Source organism: Podarcis pityusensis (genome assembly GCF_964106645.2).
Source record: "Podarcis pityusensis genome assembly, chromosome: 4".
Taxonomy (NCBI): Eukaryota; Metazoa; Chordata; class Lepidosauria; order Squamata; family Lacertidae; genus Podarcis; species Podarcis pityusensis.
In genome coordinates, this window is record NC_138027.1 from 19,231,523 (window position 1) to 19,246,479 (window position 14,957).

Consider the following 14,957-nt stretch of genomic DNA (forward strand, 5'->3'; position numbering starts at 1 on the left):
TGTAGCCCTCCTTTTGTGGGTGAGGGATGAGCCTTGCAGTTACCGGAAGTGTGCAGATGAGTTCGGGGAAGGGAAAATCTGGAAAAACTAAACAGAAATGTCACAACAACAACAACAACAACAAAAAGCTGTTTTTGCACAGCTTTAAAATGTTTTGTAAGGGCAGCTTGTGCCTTTGCAGCTGTTTGGGTTAGCGGAAGAGCTGAAGCGAAGGCCATTTTTCACTGGGGAGAAGCATGGGGCAACTTTGGCTGGCTCGTGAGTGACCAAAGAAAATCTATAGCTCTGATGAGGAACCTGTGACCCTATAGCAGGTATCGAGCGTCAGCTCCCATCTTTCCTGACGATTGGTTGCATTGCCTGTGGCTGATGGGAGTTGGAACACAACATCTGGAAGATGAATGACATTCTGTGCCACCCAGGCCACCTGTGCCTCAAGTGACAACAGCAGATTCAGGAGAACCCCCAAACTTCCTCCTTCAGTGGGACCAAGTCTAGAGCAGGCCACCCACATCACCCAGCTGGTCAGAGGAACCACCCACCAACAGTAGCTCAGTTTTATCTGGATTGGCCCTCCTCCAGTCCCTTCCAAGCACTGATTCAGCACATCTACTGCTTTACTTTGTTATTGGCATCCGTCTGTCTCAAGAGAAAAAGGAGTGTGCTTCCGCATGTGAAGTCAAACAGCTGTGTTAGGAGCACCAAAGTGACCTCACTGGGGTGCAAGCATAGGCAGTGTGTGTGGAGGTCCTGGGCTGCTCAGATGACAAAAATACCCTCTTGGCTTTGCTGATGTGGTCCAAAGGAAAGCAGAGCAATACGTTTGGCACCAGCTTGGCTGCAGGAGTTGCCAGAAGGAGGTGTACAACCATCATAGGGACTCCACTCCACAAATCTATAACAAATAATTTGGCAGTTCAGCACTCCAATTTCCCCCTTTCTGATGTTTTTCAGAATGGTCTTGTCCCGAGTACACCAGAAGTGTTCAAGTTGAAATCCTGCATCCGGAGAAAGACGGATTCAATTGACAAGCGCTTCTGCTTCGATATTGAAGTCTTTGAAAGGTTTGCGTTTTTATAGATGCCTTTTAAGAAAATGAAAGTATTTACGCAGCATTGTGCCATACCGTTAAGAGCAGACAAAAACATAGATTTGCATCTGAAAAATTATATCGAGTGTTTCACTTTTTCATCCAGAATAGACTTTGAACGGGGAGAGAATAACGCTCTTAACTGGGTACACTCATAAAGATCCTGTTTTAAGCAGTGGTTGGATGGCCATCTGTCATGGATGCTTTAGCTGAGATTCCTGCAATTCTAGGGGGTTGGATTAGATGACCCTTGGGTCCCTCCCACCTCTACGATTCTATGTTGAATTGAAATAAAAAACCTACATTATTATTATTATTTGTTAGTTTATTTATCTTGCCCAGGGCAACCCAGTCAGAAAGTTCCAGAGGCCTTTAAAATTCTCCAGTCACCCAGCCTACACCTTAAAGAGAGAGCTTAACTCAAATGGGCTCTCAGATCTTTTGTAAGTGTTATGTTTATAAGATGTGGATAACACTTCTTTCGTACATCCTTTAGTCGGTCTGCTCTTTCCTTTCGCGCCCCCTCCAAGCCTAAGATCTTGAAATATTCTCCCTACCCCATATTTTTATTATGATTTATTTATTGCATTTATACCCCATATTTTTCTCCAAGGGGCTCAAAAATGGCATACATGGTTCTCCTCCTCCTCATTTAATCCCCACAACAACCCTGTGAGGTAGGTTAGGCTGAAAGACAGTGACTGACCCAAGGGCACTGGCCAGGTGAGGGTTTGATCCCTGGTCTCCCAGGCCCTCGGCCAGCACTCTAAGCAACTACACCACACTAGCTCTATAGATAAAGGTAAAGGGACCCCTGACCATCAGGTCCAGTCGTGGCCGACTCTGGGGTTGCAGCGCTCATCTTGCTTTATTGGCTGAGGGAGCCGGCGTACAGCTTCCAGGTCATGTGGCCAGTATGACTAAGCCGCTTCTGGCGAACCAGAGCAGCACACGGAAACGCCGTTTACCTTCCCGCCGGAGTGGTGCCTATTTATCTACTTGCACTTTGATGTGCTTTCAAACTGCTAGCTTGGCAGGAGCTGGGACCGAACAACGGAAACTCACCCTGTTGTGGGGATTTGAACCGCCGACCTTCTGATCAGCAAGTCCTAGGCTCTGTGGTTTAATCCACAGCGCCACCCGCATCCCTATAGATGGATATAGATAAAACCTAAAACCTACCTGATTTTATTCAAACATAAGAGGCCTACCAGGCCAGATCCACCTAGGCCAGCATCCTGCTTTCTAAAGCGGCTCACCCAGATGCATCTGGTAAGCCTACAAGTCAGATATAAAAGTTGCAGCCCTCTCCCTTGTTCCTCCCCACCACTAGGAGGCGCCCTACTCTGCTGCAGACTGTACAGCGCTAGATGGACCTATGGTCTGTCTTGGTCTACAGCAGCCTACCTTTGATGCGTTGTGTTACCTACAATGTGCTACCTACCTTCTACATGGAGGTCTCTGGAAAGGTACCAGAACTTCCCCTTGTACACAGTCACTCCTGTTTATCCCACTGAAACCTCCCAAAAAAGGCTAGGGGGTGCATTGCTGGTAGAATGATACACTCTAGGAGACCCCATGTTTACGATGATGATGATGATGATGATGATTTATTTATACCCCACACATCTGGCTGGGTTTCCCCAGCCACTCTGGGCGGCTTCCAACAAAATATTAAAATACAATAGTCTGTCAAACATTAAAAGCTTCCCTAAACAGGTCTGCCTTCAGATGTCTTCTAAAAGTCTGATAGTTGTTTTTCTCTTTCACATCTGGTGGGAGGATGTTCCACAGGGTGCCCTATGAAATTATAGTAATGTGGTACGGTTGTACCTCAAGTAATACGCCATTTTTGTTTTAAACACAGTGAAATCTTTGGGAAGGTGTAGTAGACGTGTGTTAATATGTTTCTATAGTGCTTTTTCTGGGGGGTGTTTAGGGGTAAACATTTTGTGTTGCCCCGACATGCCAGCAGTCTCCGCAGTAGCAGCGCAGACTGGAGCTCAGTCATTCTCCCCACCGGTGCCTAGGGAGGGGAGTCGGGGGTGGCTGCGGTGGAGGCGATGGCATTCCTTCTCCTCCTCCTTCCTCTTGCAGGGCTAGAGCCAGCTGTCTCTTCTTTTTCTTTCTTTTTAGGGAAAAAAGCACTGTGTTTCTATTTCATCTGCAGCATCTGCAAGCCACTCAGTAACAAAATCTTGCCAGGCGATGGCAGTTTACCAACATTGCAGATGGGCAAATCGTTCAGGGCTGCTTTTAAATGTTTCCCCTGTATTGAAGAGAGAAGTTTTGAAATAAATAGGGTCCTTCCCCTCCCCTCCCCTCGTTCCTTGAATCTGTTTGACCCTAGAATCTTAGTTGTCTCAGCTGCTGGCCCTCAGGAGCTCCACTTGGGGAGCTCTTATAATGAAAGAGAGCATATTGTATAGAAAAGAGACATGTTCCTTGGATAAGAAGTTCACTGGAAATACTCAGTTCAGCTCTAGCACTTACTCCTTCTCATTTTACTCAGCATGGTACTTTCCTCTTCAGACAATCTTCACAATTTGTGAAAAGAAAAGAAAACAAGTGAATCACTTGCTTTTGTTGTTGTCTTTTAAATAGGCATGGGATCATTACACTACAAGCTTATTCCGAATCCAACCGGAAGCTCTGGCTGGAAGCAATGGATGGAAAAGAACCGGTAAGGAAGTCCTTGTTCTATCATTTGTTTCTTTTGATTTATTTATTTTTTCCAGGCAGAGAATTAACAGCAAATTTACTTTGCCTCTTTTAAGACTGGGGTGGGGGGAGGCTAAACCCGTGACCTGGGGGCCTAATCCTGTCCCCACAACACAATTTTCCCCCTCCAAAGCTCCACAATTTTTGGCCGCAGCAAAAAGAAATGAAGTAGATAAAGAACTTGGGTGGGTGGAGATGCCAGTTGCCCCCTCCCCAAGCATAATAATAATAATAATAATAATAATAATAATAATACCGTATTTTTCGCTCTATAGGATGCACTTTTTCCCCTTCAAAAATGAAGGGAAAATGTGTGTGCGTCCTATGGAGCGAAGACGCCATAGCCCCGCGACCCTCTCCCGGCTGGAGAGGTGACGCGCGGCTATGGCAGGAGCCTCTACAGCCCCGCGTCACCTCTCCAGCCGGGAGAGCGCGCGGGGGGCTAAAGAAGCACCCCGCGACCCTCTCCCGGCTGGAGAGGTGACGCGCGGCTATTGAGGCTCTTGCCATAGCCGCCCGTCACCTCTCCAGCCGGGAGAGCGCGCGCGGGGCTAAAGCAGCCCCCCGTGACCCTCTCCTGGCTGGAGAGGTGACGGGCGGCTATGGCAGGAGCTTCTATAGCCACGCGTCACCTCTCCAGCCGGGAGAGCGCGCGCGGGGCTAAAGCAGCCCCCCGTGACCCTCTCCCGGCTGGAGAGGTGACTGGCGGCTATGGCAGGAGCTTCTATAGCCGCGCGTCACCTCTCCAGCCGGGAGAGCGTGCGCGGGGCTAAAGAAGCCATAGCCCAGCGACCCTCTCCTGGCTGGAGAGGTGACGCACGGCTATGGCAGGAGCCTCTCCGCTGCGCCTTTCCGCTGCTCCCTGAACTGCTCTTTGGGGCTGGTGGTGGGCTTCCCCCCGCCAACCCCAAAGAGCAGGTCGAAAGGAACCTGAAGCCTGGAGAGCGAGAGGGGTCAGTGCACACCGACCCCTCTCGCTCTCCAGGCTTCCAAGGTAGCCGCCTGAACGCACCTTAAACGGCACCTTGTTTTAGAGCGGGAAAACAAGAGGGGGAAAGTTCTCCCCCTCTCTGCACAGCGCCTCCTGCCACTTCGCTGAAGGGGCGCTGGGCAGAGAGGGGGAGAATTTTTTTTTCTTGTTCTCCCCCCTCTAAAACAAAGTGCGTCCTATTGTCCGGTGCGTCCTATGGTGCGAAAAATACGGTAATAATAATTTTATTATTTATACCTCGCCCATCTGGCTGGGTTTCCCCAGCCACTCTGAGTGGCTTACAGCATGTCTAAAAACATAAAACATCAATCCTTAAAAACTTCCCTAAACAAGGCTGCCTTCAGATGTCTTTTAAAAGTTAGATAGTTTTTATTTCCTTGACATCTGAAGGGAGGGCCTTCTACAGCGAGGGTGCCACTACTGAGAAGGCCCTCTGCCTGGTTCCATGTAACTTCACTTTTCGCAGTGAGGGAACCAGCAGAAAACCCTCGGATGAGGACCTCAGTGTCTGGGCTAAGCAACGGGTGTGGAGATGCTCCTTCAGGTATACTGGGCCAAGGCAAGGCCATTTAGGGCTTTAAAGGTCAGCACCAACACTTAGAGAGCGATGATGATGATGATGATGATGACGACGATGTTGATACATTTATTTTTAGCCTGCCTTTTCCCTGACAAGGCTCAAGGCAGCTTGTAGAGAGAAATAAGAACCACTTAAAATATAAGGGGGATCATTAAAAAACAATTAAACATTGATAGAATTAAATCCATATGCATATATAAAATCTGTTAGAGCCATACCAATAATTACAATAGAAACAAAAGGGCACCAGCCCTTTCGATAAAAGCACTCAGTTCCCAAATCCATCAGCAGCAGGAGGAAGGACAACAAGGAGGGAGCCAGTCTAGTTTTCTAGGGAAGGAGTTCCAAAGTCTGGGAGCAGCCACTAAGAAGACCCTTTCTTGAGTGATTACCAGATGTGCCTGTGTGTCCCAGGCACCCCAGTCAACGAAGGCACATGTCTGATAGGTCATTTTTTGTTGCTAAAAGCTCGCACTTGCAGCAATTTGCATGGTATTCCAGATACACATGCACACACACTTTGCCAGGTCTGCGCCCTGCAAAGCAGTTGCAGCAACAGTGGGACCACACACAAACCTACCTTCTTCTGACAGGTTGCATGCCTGCACCTTGAGACTTCTCTTATGTGGAATCTGCCACTCCCTCTTCAGGCCCCTCCTTGTTCTAGAAGACAGTGGGGTGGGAGATGGCGGAGAGTCAGTTGGCCCATCCCTTGGCTGAACAGTCTCTTCCTCCACCTCTGACACATCCTGCTCTCCTCCCTCCTCCTCAGACTGCTCTGACCATTCCTCTCCCTTGGCTACTGCCTAGCTGGCGGTGCCAAACCCCATAGATTCCTCTCCTGGGTCAATTCCCTGGCCCCCTGCCTCTGCCACACACCCTTCACAGCCCTTCCAATCGCTAACACCATGGAGGTAGTTGGACCGAAAGATGGGCCTCATCTGAACAACTGAAGTCCAGGTTGCCTCAGGGATCACCTGAACCCTTACATCCCAGCTTGATCACTGAGCGTCCTTGATCATTCCCCAAGATGGTGAGGCTTGTTATGTACTGAAGTTCTCACCCTGGGCCAGCAGGGGGATACTGTAGATAGTTTTTACTCAGGTCCACATATTCAAATAAGGGATAGAAAGTGACGTTCAGTGATTGGATAGTTACAGAAAGTTGTTACAGTTACATTGTACAGGAGCTCTATATAAGCAGGCTGGCTGAACCCTTCAGTTCAGTTCTGTTCTGACCTGTGAATAAACAAGAGCTGTTTGGAGAATCACTGTGTCATCTGATATGTTCACCCACAACTTAACAAGGCTCATTTGACAACAATGAGAAACCAAGCTTTTGGTTTGTTGGTCTGGTCTGTGGAATAGCACTCTGCCAGTGGAGATTCAGCAGGTGCCTTCTGTGCCAACTTCTGAACGCCTGTTGAAAACTTTTGCTTCCTTCCAGGCCTCAGCAGGCAATTAAGAGTACATCCTTCTGCAATGGTTAATTGTTTTGAACCTTTTTGTGTTTTTTTATTCTGTGGTTTTATGTTTCATTCCTGCAAACCGCTTTGATGCATGGCTTGTTGCTTTGTCCCAAAATGGACTGTGGGTTCTTCGTTTCGAGTCAGCCGGCGGCGTTAAGCAAGGAATAAGTCGATTTTTTCTTGGGTTTATTTCTGGCTTGCTGCTCATGACTTGTTCGAAACAAACAAGCCGTGGTCCAGTGTTCAGACACTACAGGAAATCTTGCTGAGGCTTGTCTGAACCATGTGGCTGCCACATGGTGGGAGGGAAACACATTCACAATTCAATCTTGGTGAAACGCAAACTATGGTTTATCATGGTGTGCAAACCATCTTGCTTGCTCTCCCCCTTCCACATAGAGTTGTGGTAAGGATAAAATGGAATTTCCCCATCCTGAGCTGCTAGGAAACTAAACAAGTAAATATGACTGTGATGCTTGGTTTCTTTTTTTAGATTTACACCTTGCCAGCTATTATTAGCAAGAAAGAAGAAAGTAAGTTAATATTCAATTATATGAGATTGTTAACTATGCCTATGAGTCCTTCTGCATAAGTGCATAATGCTTCTTAACAACTTTCCCCTGTTCTGCTGTACCATTACACTCCCTTTTGTCATGACTATGCCGTCAGAAAGCCTGCCCAAATTACTTACAGCTAGTAGATGCTTCCATGTACTTGTGCTGTATCTAAGAGTCCTTAGTTTACCGCTATGTGCATATAGTTTGTGTTAGATCACAAAACTCAATAAACCACAGTCGTGTCTATCTGAAAGTTGTGGCTTCTCTCAAAGTAACCTATACAAACCACAGATTTTATTGCAATATGTAAGCTTGGTTTGTTCACTATTTCGTCTACAGTTTGTTTCAGTGATTTGGGGATGAGGGGTGGCAAATCTGCCCTGTGAAATAGAGGGATTTGTTGGGGAGTCATGTTGCTGCGTGCTTTTGGTATGTAGCATGGTGCCTGGTGGATTCCAAGTTCATCTCCCTTCTTCGTCCGCTAGGGGCGATATAACTTAGCCGTCCAGCAAAAGCTCTGCTTTCAGGTCACTGCTGCTGGACATTTACTGACCATTCTCCTCAGACCTCTCCACCGGCAAGGAAGAGGGAGTAATAAGAACTTCCCATTCATCACACTACCTATCTAAAGTGACCCTGGAACACTTTTTTTTTCTGTACAAAACTATATATGAGTGTTAAAATTGTAAGAAGTTTACTAGCTCCTGACCAGTTATGGCAATCTTGTCAGGAACATTGCTTTTATACATTTTGTTCTTCTTAATTTAGGCAGTTAGCAAAATCAACCATGGATATACGTTTAGAAATAGCTTCGAAGAACAGCTTATTTTGGCTGCGCTAATTAGAGATCCTAACAAATCGCGCCTTTCCTGCCTTCAAGTGTTTTTAGTAGATGTTGGCAATAACGTGTTTTGTTTCCGCCCCGCAAATGCCCTAGGATGTCAGTTTAGTCTGACATTTCCACTTTCCCAAGGAGCTCGTCATGATGTAATTCTCAGCCTCCAACACTTTCTCTTGAATTGTTGGTGCTAAGTACTGCTCTGTCTTAGATTCCAGGTGACAATAATTTTATCACACTGTGCCCTTTTTGTTCTTCATGCCACTGCTTTTTTTAAAACACATTGAATGTTTCAAAGATGTGCATTAAAAGGTGAAGGCAGTGGGCATGATCCTAAGAAACATAGGTGCACCAAAATCCAAGGGATTTCAGGCACACATGTAAGCATTTGTGTCTTACTGATTTTGAGCCTGAAATCTGTCCTTGAACTCCTTTGGATTTCAGTGTGCCTTTGGATCGTGAATAGGGTCTCTTGAAATAAGTGAAGTTAGAACTTAGAAAAGCCACCCAGGTATCAGGATGGGGCTCCTTCCCCTCCCCATGAGCCTGGCCCCATCTCTTCAACATTTGCTGAGGGCTATTAACAAATCACATTTCTCCTTCCCCTTTCCTTCCAATATTGAGCAGCAACTAGGCAGACAAGCTGCAAGAATTAGAGGTTTCTAATAACAAACCACTGTTGTTTTGAAAAAATGTGCATCAGGGTCAGTTCCAGAGATTGCAGTAATTTCTGTCCTGTAACTTCTAACGCTGCTCTAAGATGGCTAGGCCTCAAAAAAAAACACAAAAAAAACAAAACTGAAATGAATGAATTGAATATTGAGATAAGTATTTTATTTGTGTGGCCATGAAGTCACAAGCCACGAGTTTCTGGTTTGCTTGCTGGACTGTGACAGATATTAAGAGTCTGGCTTAATTTGTTCCTCCCATTTTGACAGCGTTCCTCAATGAAGCTGGCTTTAACTTTGTAAGGAAATGCATCCATGCAGTAGAGACGAGAGGTATGTATTAAGTGATGTGCAAGCCATTTGGTTCTGCCTTAGCAGAAATGAATTTTTTGGTGCCTTAAGGACCGTTGGACACAGAGCTGCAGCAAATCTCACCTAGGCAATACGTAGCCCATTGCATGTGTTTGTAAAGTGTGGCTTGATTTAAACATGGAACAGGCTGTGCACAATAGGCTGTGCGCACACACATACACCCCACCATATGAGGTTACATGTGGCAGTCCGTTTTTTTCAAACAACAACATTAATAATGTTATTTGTTTGTTGAATTACTTACTCACTCTTCACTAAAGGGCCCCCAGCTTATCTTAAACTATGGTTTAATAAAAATAAACCAAGTACTGTTTTTTTCACTCTATAGGACACACTTTTTCCCCTCCCAAAATTGAGGGGAAATGTATCTGCGTCCTATGGAGCGAATGCAGGCTCCTTGGCTTCAGCGATAGCAACGCTAAGCCTCCAAAGCGCAGAGGGAGCACTCCCTCCGTGCTCCAAAGGCTTTGTGTTGCTTTCGCTGAAGCCTGGAGAACGAGAGGCGTCGGTGCGCACCGACCCCTCTCACTCTCCAGGCTTCAGGGATAGCCCCGTGCAGCCCCTCCGGCAGGGAGAGGCTGCACGGGGCTATGGCTTCTTTAGCCCCGCGCAGCCTCTCCCGGCAGGGAGAGGTTGTGTGGGACTAAAGAGGAAGCCAAAACAGCCAGCGGGATGGATCCCACTGTCTGCCTTGGCTTGTTCCATAGCCACGTGCAACCCCTCCGGCAGGGAGAGGCTGCACGGGGCTATGGCCTCTTTAGCCTGTATGCTGCTCTTTGGGGCTGGGGGGGGATAAGATTTTTTTTCTGGATTCCCCCCCTAAAAACTAGGTGCGCCCTATGGTCCGGTGCGCCCTATGGAGCGAAAAATACGGTACTGGTGCATGCTGTTCAAATGTTCCCAATTTGCTCCTCCCCATGCTAACCATTTGCCATGGGAAGAAGAAGAAAAACCATTCACATTACATGTGAGCCAGTTCCTGTGGTTTGATTTCCCCTATGATCAGGAAGCCAAGAAAAACCTATGCTTCTAAGCCAAATCAGAGAATGTTGAGGAAACAAACCACAAACACTGATTCATGTGTAACACAAAGCCAGCCTCCGGTTAGTTTCCTCCTTGCCACAGCAAAGAACTCGCAGGGAATAGTATTGCTTGTTTATGTCAAGCCGTGGTTTAAAGTAAACTGGGGTTGAATGTGACTTGTGAAGCAGCTGAATGTAAGCCACAGTTTCAATGCAGTTTTAGGTGCTTAATCATACTCAGTTTAACTTTGTGAATAAAATGTCATAGTGTTCAGTAGGGCTAATTTCTGAGTCCAACTGAAACTAAAGTGCTGAAAGCTAAAATAGCATATGACCAATTAACAGTTCCCAGTATTTATGAAACCTTTTCCTTTCTAAAAAGCTGGTTCATCAATACTGAAAACAGTAGGAATCTGGAGTTGTTTGACTGAAAATGCTGGTTTGTGAACTATCTAACTACTCAGGAGAGGGATCTTGCACAAAACAAACTCACTACAGGAAACAGACCATTCTGAGACTTCCAATGGCACCAGAAACCATGAAATTGTAAATGTGGACATAGTGATGAGTATTTCAGCTTAAATCACAATACTTTCATTTGCAAGCCTGAAAAGACGGCTTTATACAAGCTGGTTCTGTGCCTGTTTACTTGGAAGTACCGTATTTTTTGCACCATAACACTCACTTTTTTCCTCCTAGAAAGTAAGGGGAAATGTCTGTGCGTGTTATGGAGGGAATGCCTACGGGTGGCATGCCTACGGATTTTCCTCCTCTAAAAACTACGTGCTTGTTATGGTCGGGTGCGTGTTATAGAGCAAAAAATACAGTATATTCAACTGAGATCAACGGAACTTGCTCCCAAGGTTCAGATCTGTGTGGCTGCAATCTTATTCCTGTTTATTTTGTGAATAAGTTCCACTGTGTTCAATGGAAATTACTCCTAGGTAATTAAGATTGCTGCCTTTGTGGGGGGTTTTTTAAAAATAATTTGCTTCCGTAAGTTGCTGCAGTGAGAGAGGAACAGTGCCGATATTATAAGTAAATCAAATTAGCTGCCCAGATGCAAATGTCTTAACACGGCAAAAACTTACATTTTCTATTTTGGCCTTTGAAGGTATCACAATTTTGGGGTTGTACCGAATAGGTGGCGTGAATTCCAAAGTTCAGAAGCTGATGAATACCGTATTTTGTAAGTGTGGCTGTGTGCCATCTTGCTTATTTGAAGTCTTCTATTATTGTGTTTAGTGCTGTGTGTGAAAACTGGGTATACAAGCAGGAGCAAATGGAACAGGGAGCATGTTAGCCATTCCATTTTCAATAGCAGCCTAGTCAACAGTTCATTTTAAATGGGTTTGGTGACTGCATATGTTTTGCATTTAACGAAGTCTGAAAGGTGGTGCAGCCTCTCCAGCTTTTAGATGGGGTTCCTGGGTGTATCAGCACCAGCTTCCATGGTGTTAGGTACCATTTATAAATAAGTTTCAGAGTGAGTCCTTTTCTTCTGGCTGAGATGGATTTCAACAGAGGTTTAGATCACATTTTTGAAGATATGGTAGAATTTATTTCGTATCCTATGTCATGCTCCCATTGGTCTTTAATCGCAGTGAGGGGATTTGTAGTGTCTTGGAGTAGTATTTTTAATATTGTAGGTACCGCCCCTTTGCTGTGTCCCTCTGTTGTTAGGATGAGTTTTTTCAAACCCAAACCCAACCCTCACACATACAAGCAAACCACACTGCAACCAACCGAACACAACCAACGAAACTTTAGATCCTCCAATCTCTCACAAAAATAAATCCATAAATAAAGGACTTACCCACATGATTCTGACACAAAAATCCTGCCCAAGCACCATGCAATAGAACGAAAGATCAATATTCCCCCCCCTCCTCTTGCTTTTCTCCCAAGTGCATAACGCACATGACAACAGTGTCATAGCGAATGTAAACAAAATGTGGAAAAGACTATGAATTGAAAGTGGAGACACTGTATTTCTCTGTGTTTATTTGCTTGTTTGTTACACGAGAAAAGTTTTAATGCAAACTAATTTCTTTGCATGCTGCACTTTCTCCAGTGCAAGTAGAGATTTAGGCATATAGAGCACTCTAACCCGCTTCTGCCCTAGTGTGATAAACAGCAGAGGTTTCATTAAAGCTCTTCTATTTATGCATCTCTAATAATAATAATAATAATTAATAATAATTTTATTTATATCCCACCCTCCCCAGCCAAAGCCGGGCTCAGAGCAGCTAACAACAATAAAAATAGGGCTTTAAAGGTTAAAACCAGCACCTTAAACCTGATCCTGTACTCCACCAGTAGCCAGTGCAGCTGGTATAGCACTGGGTGAATGAGTAAGCATTAGCAAAGGACCCTGTCGAAACCTCATTTGCTCATTAGGAGGGAAAGCCGGTAGAGGCTTAAAGCCCTTTTCTCTCAGGTGAATGAATGCATACGCAAACTGGCTGAGGTATATAATAGACTTCCTTGCCATCCATGGCTACTCTAAGGACAGATAACAAACCTAGCTGCTTAACCGCCAGCTTGAATGCGGTTCCAAATATGTCATTGATTGCGTAAGTCACTCACTGGATACGTAGCAGGGTCAGAGATGCTGCACTTAGGAAGGGAAAGCAGGATAAAAATGTTTTAAATAAATATCCCAAACTCAAAAATTATCACTGGCAGAGCAATGGAACAGCAAACTTCTTTAACAGGGGCTGCTGGTGAGTGAACCTAGGTAGGATCTTACATTTGCACAGAATGAGCTGTGTGTTTCCAGTGGTTGGAACCATAGAAACTGGATGACTCTCGATACATGCACTTAATGCTTCTCCTTCCATTGATGTATTGGGGCAGTCATGTCAGATATTTAAGACACATTCTACATTCACCTCCTTTCTCTTTCACAGCTCCAAAATCCCCTCCCGACATGGACATTGATTTGGAAATTTGGGACAACAAAACTATTACCAGTGGACTAAAGAACTACCTCAGGTGAGTAAGCTGTGCGGTTTCAAAATTTCTTGTTTCCCGCTAGCTTAACAATATTTCTTTCACCCTGCAATCCCGGTGTAATATAATGGGGGAACAGCACCATATAATATCGGAGATAACCAGCCAATATTCATTTATATTAATAGCTATCTGTTCCGGTTATTATGCACCATAAACCCCTCTGCTTGCAACGAGGCCTGTTTAATTTCCAAATGGTTATCTAATGTTCACAGCACCGGGCAGTAAATCTCTCTTTAATTGGGAAATTTATTCTGTCAAAATGGCGTAGCATTATTTTCCTAACACAACGTTCAAGTAGGGTAAACAAAACTATAACTCCTGGAATAGTTCTCATGAATTCTGTAGTATAGGTGATTACATTTGTGGGGGTATGGAAAAATAAATAAATACCAGTCTGCCATTCTAGGAAGGCTCTATTTCATGTACCCTCATATAGTAGAAGTAAGTTATGCTTCTATGAAGTAGAGAACCTTTTCTATGTGCTGCCCTAACTTTGGAATGCCATCCTAAAGGAGGTTGGTCTGGTGTTCTGCATTATAAGCTTTATGAGGGAGTGGGTGGCGCTGCAGTCTAAACCACTGAGTCTCTTGGGCTTGCCGATCAGAAGGTCGGCAGTTCGAATCCCCGCGACGGGTTGAGCTCCCGTTGCTCTGTCCCAGCTCCTGACAACCTAGCAGTTCGAAAGCACACCAGTGCAAGTAGATAAATAGGTACTGCTCCGGCAGGAAGGTAAACGGCATTTCTGTGCGCTCTGGCATTTGTCGCGGTGTTCCATGCGCCAGAAGCAGTTTAGACATGCTGGCCACATGACCCGGAAAGCTGTCAGCAGACAAACTCCTGCTCCTCATAGTCACTGCACCCCATGGTCGAATTCGACTGGACTTAACCATCCAGGAGTCCTTTACCTTTACCTATTACAGCGGTACCTCGGGTTTCAGACACTTCAGGTTACATACGCTTCAGGTTACAGACTCCACTAACCCAGAAATAGTACCTCGGGTTAAGAACTTTGCTTCAGGATGAGAACAGAAATCGTGCTGCGGCAGCACGGCGGCAGCGGGAGGCCCCATTAGCTAAAGTAGTGCTTCAGGTTAAGAACAGACCTCCGGAACGAATTAAGTTCTTAACCCGAGGTACCACTGTATAAGCTTTTTATTGCCAGGTGAAGACATTTCCACTTGCCCAGGCATTTTAGATTTCCTGCAAATTTTGGAACTGTGTTCTCTGTTGCTTTTAGTTTCGTTGGGAGGAGGGTTGTTTTGTTTTGCTTTGCTTTGTTCTTGCTTTTTTATTATTTTTAAATGCTATTTTTAAATAGTGTGTGTAACCTGTGTGAAGTCATTTTATTCACACCAGTTGGTTAGGGAGACCGTCTAGATCAGATTTTTTTTGTTGGGGGGGTGTGTGGAGCAGAAACAGATAAGGAAACAGAAACCCCATTGCTCCAGCAACCCATAATAGGCAAACATTGATTTTTTTTCATAATTTACATAAAGAACATCATAAAAATGACTTTGCTCGGTCACCAAACACCACCACCAACAACAACAACAGTAGGCATCCAAAAGAACACAAGGTTGGGATGAGATGCACTTCAGTGGGGAGATTGTTCCACACAGGCGGGGCCACCAC

The 14,957-nt window shown here is 45.3% G+C and overlaps 1 protein-coding gene across 1 annotated transcript in view; it reads left to right on the forward strand.

Annotated features, from left to right (window-relative positions):
* ARHGAP42 (Rho GTPase activating protein 42) overlaps positions 1–14,957 on the forward strand; it is a 177,062-nt gene that overhangs the window by 136,954 nt on the left and 25,151 nt on the right. The window contains exons 10-15 of the mRNA XM_081001917.1: positions 955–1,064; positions 3,695–3,773; positions 7,344–7,383; positions 9,184–9,246; positions 11,422–11,496; positions 13,220–13,304. Of these exons, the coding sequence (XP_080858043.1) occupies positions 955–1,064; positions 3,695–3,773; positions 7,344–7,383; positions 9,184–9,246; positions 11,422–11,496; positions 13,220–13,304 (452 nt within the window). The remainder of the gene's footprint in view (positions 1–954; positions 1,065–3,694; positions 3,774–7,343; positions 7,384–9,183; positions 9,247–11,421; positions 11,497–13,219; positions 13,305–14,957) is intronic.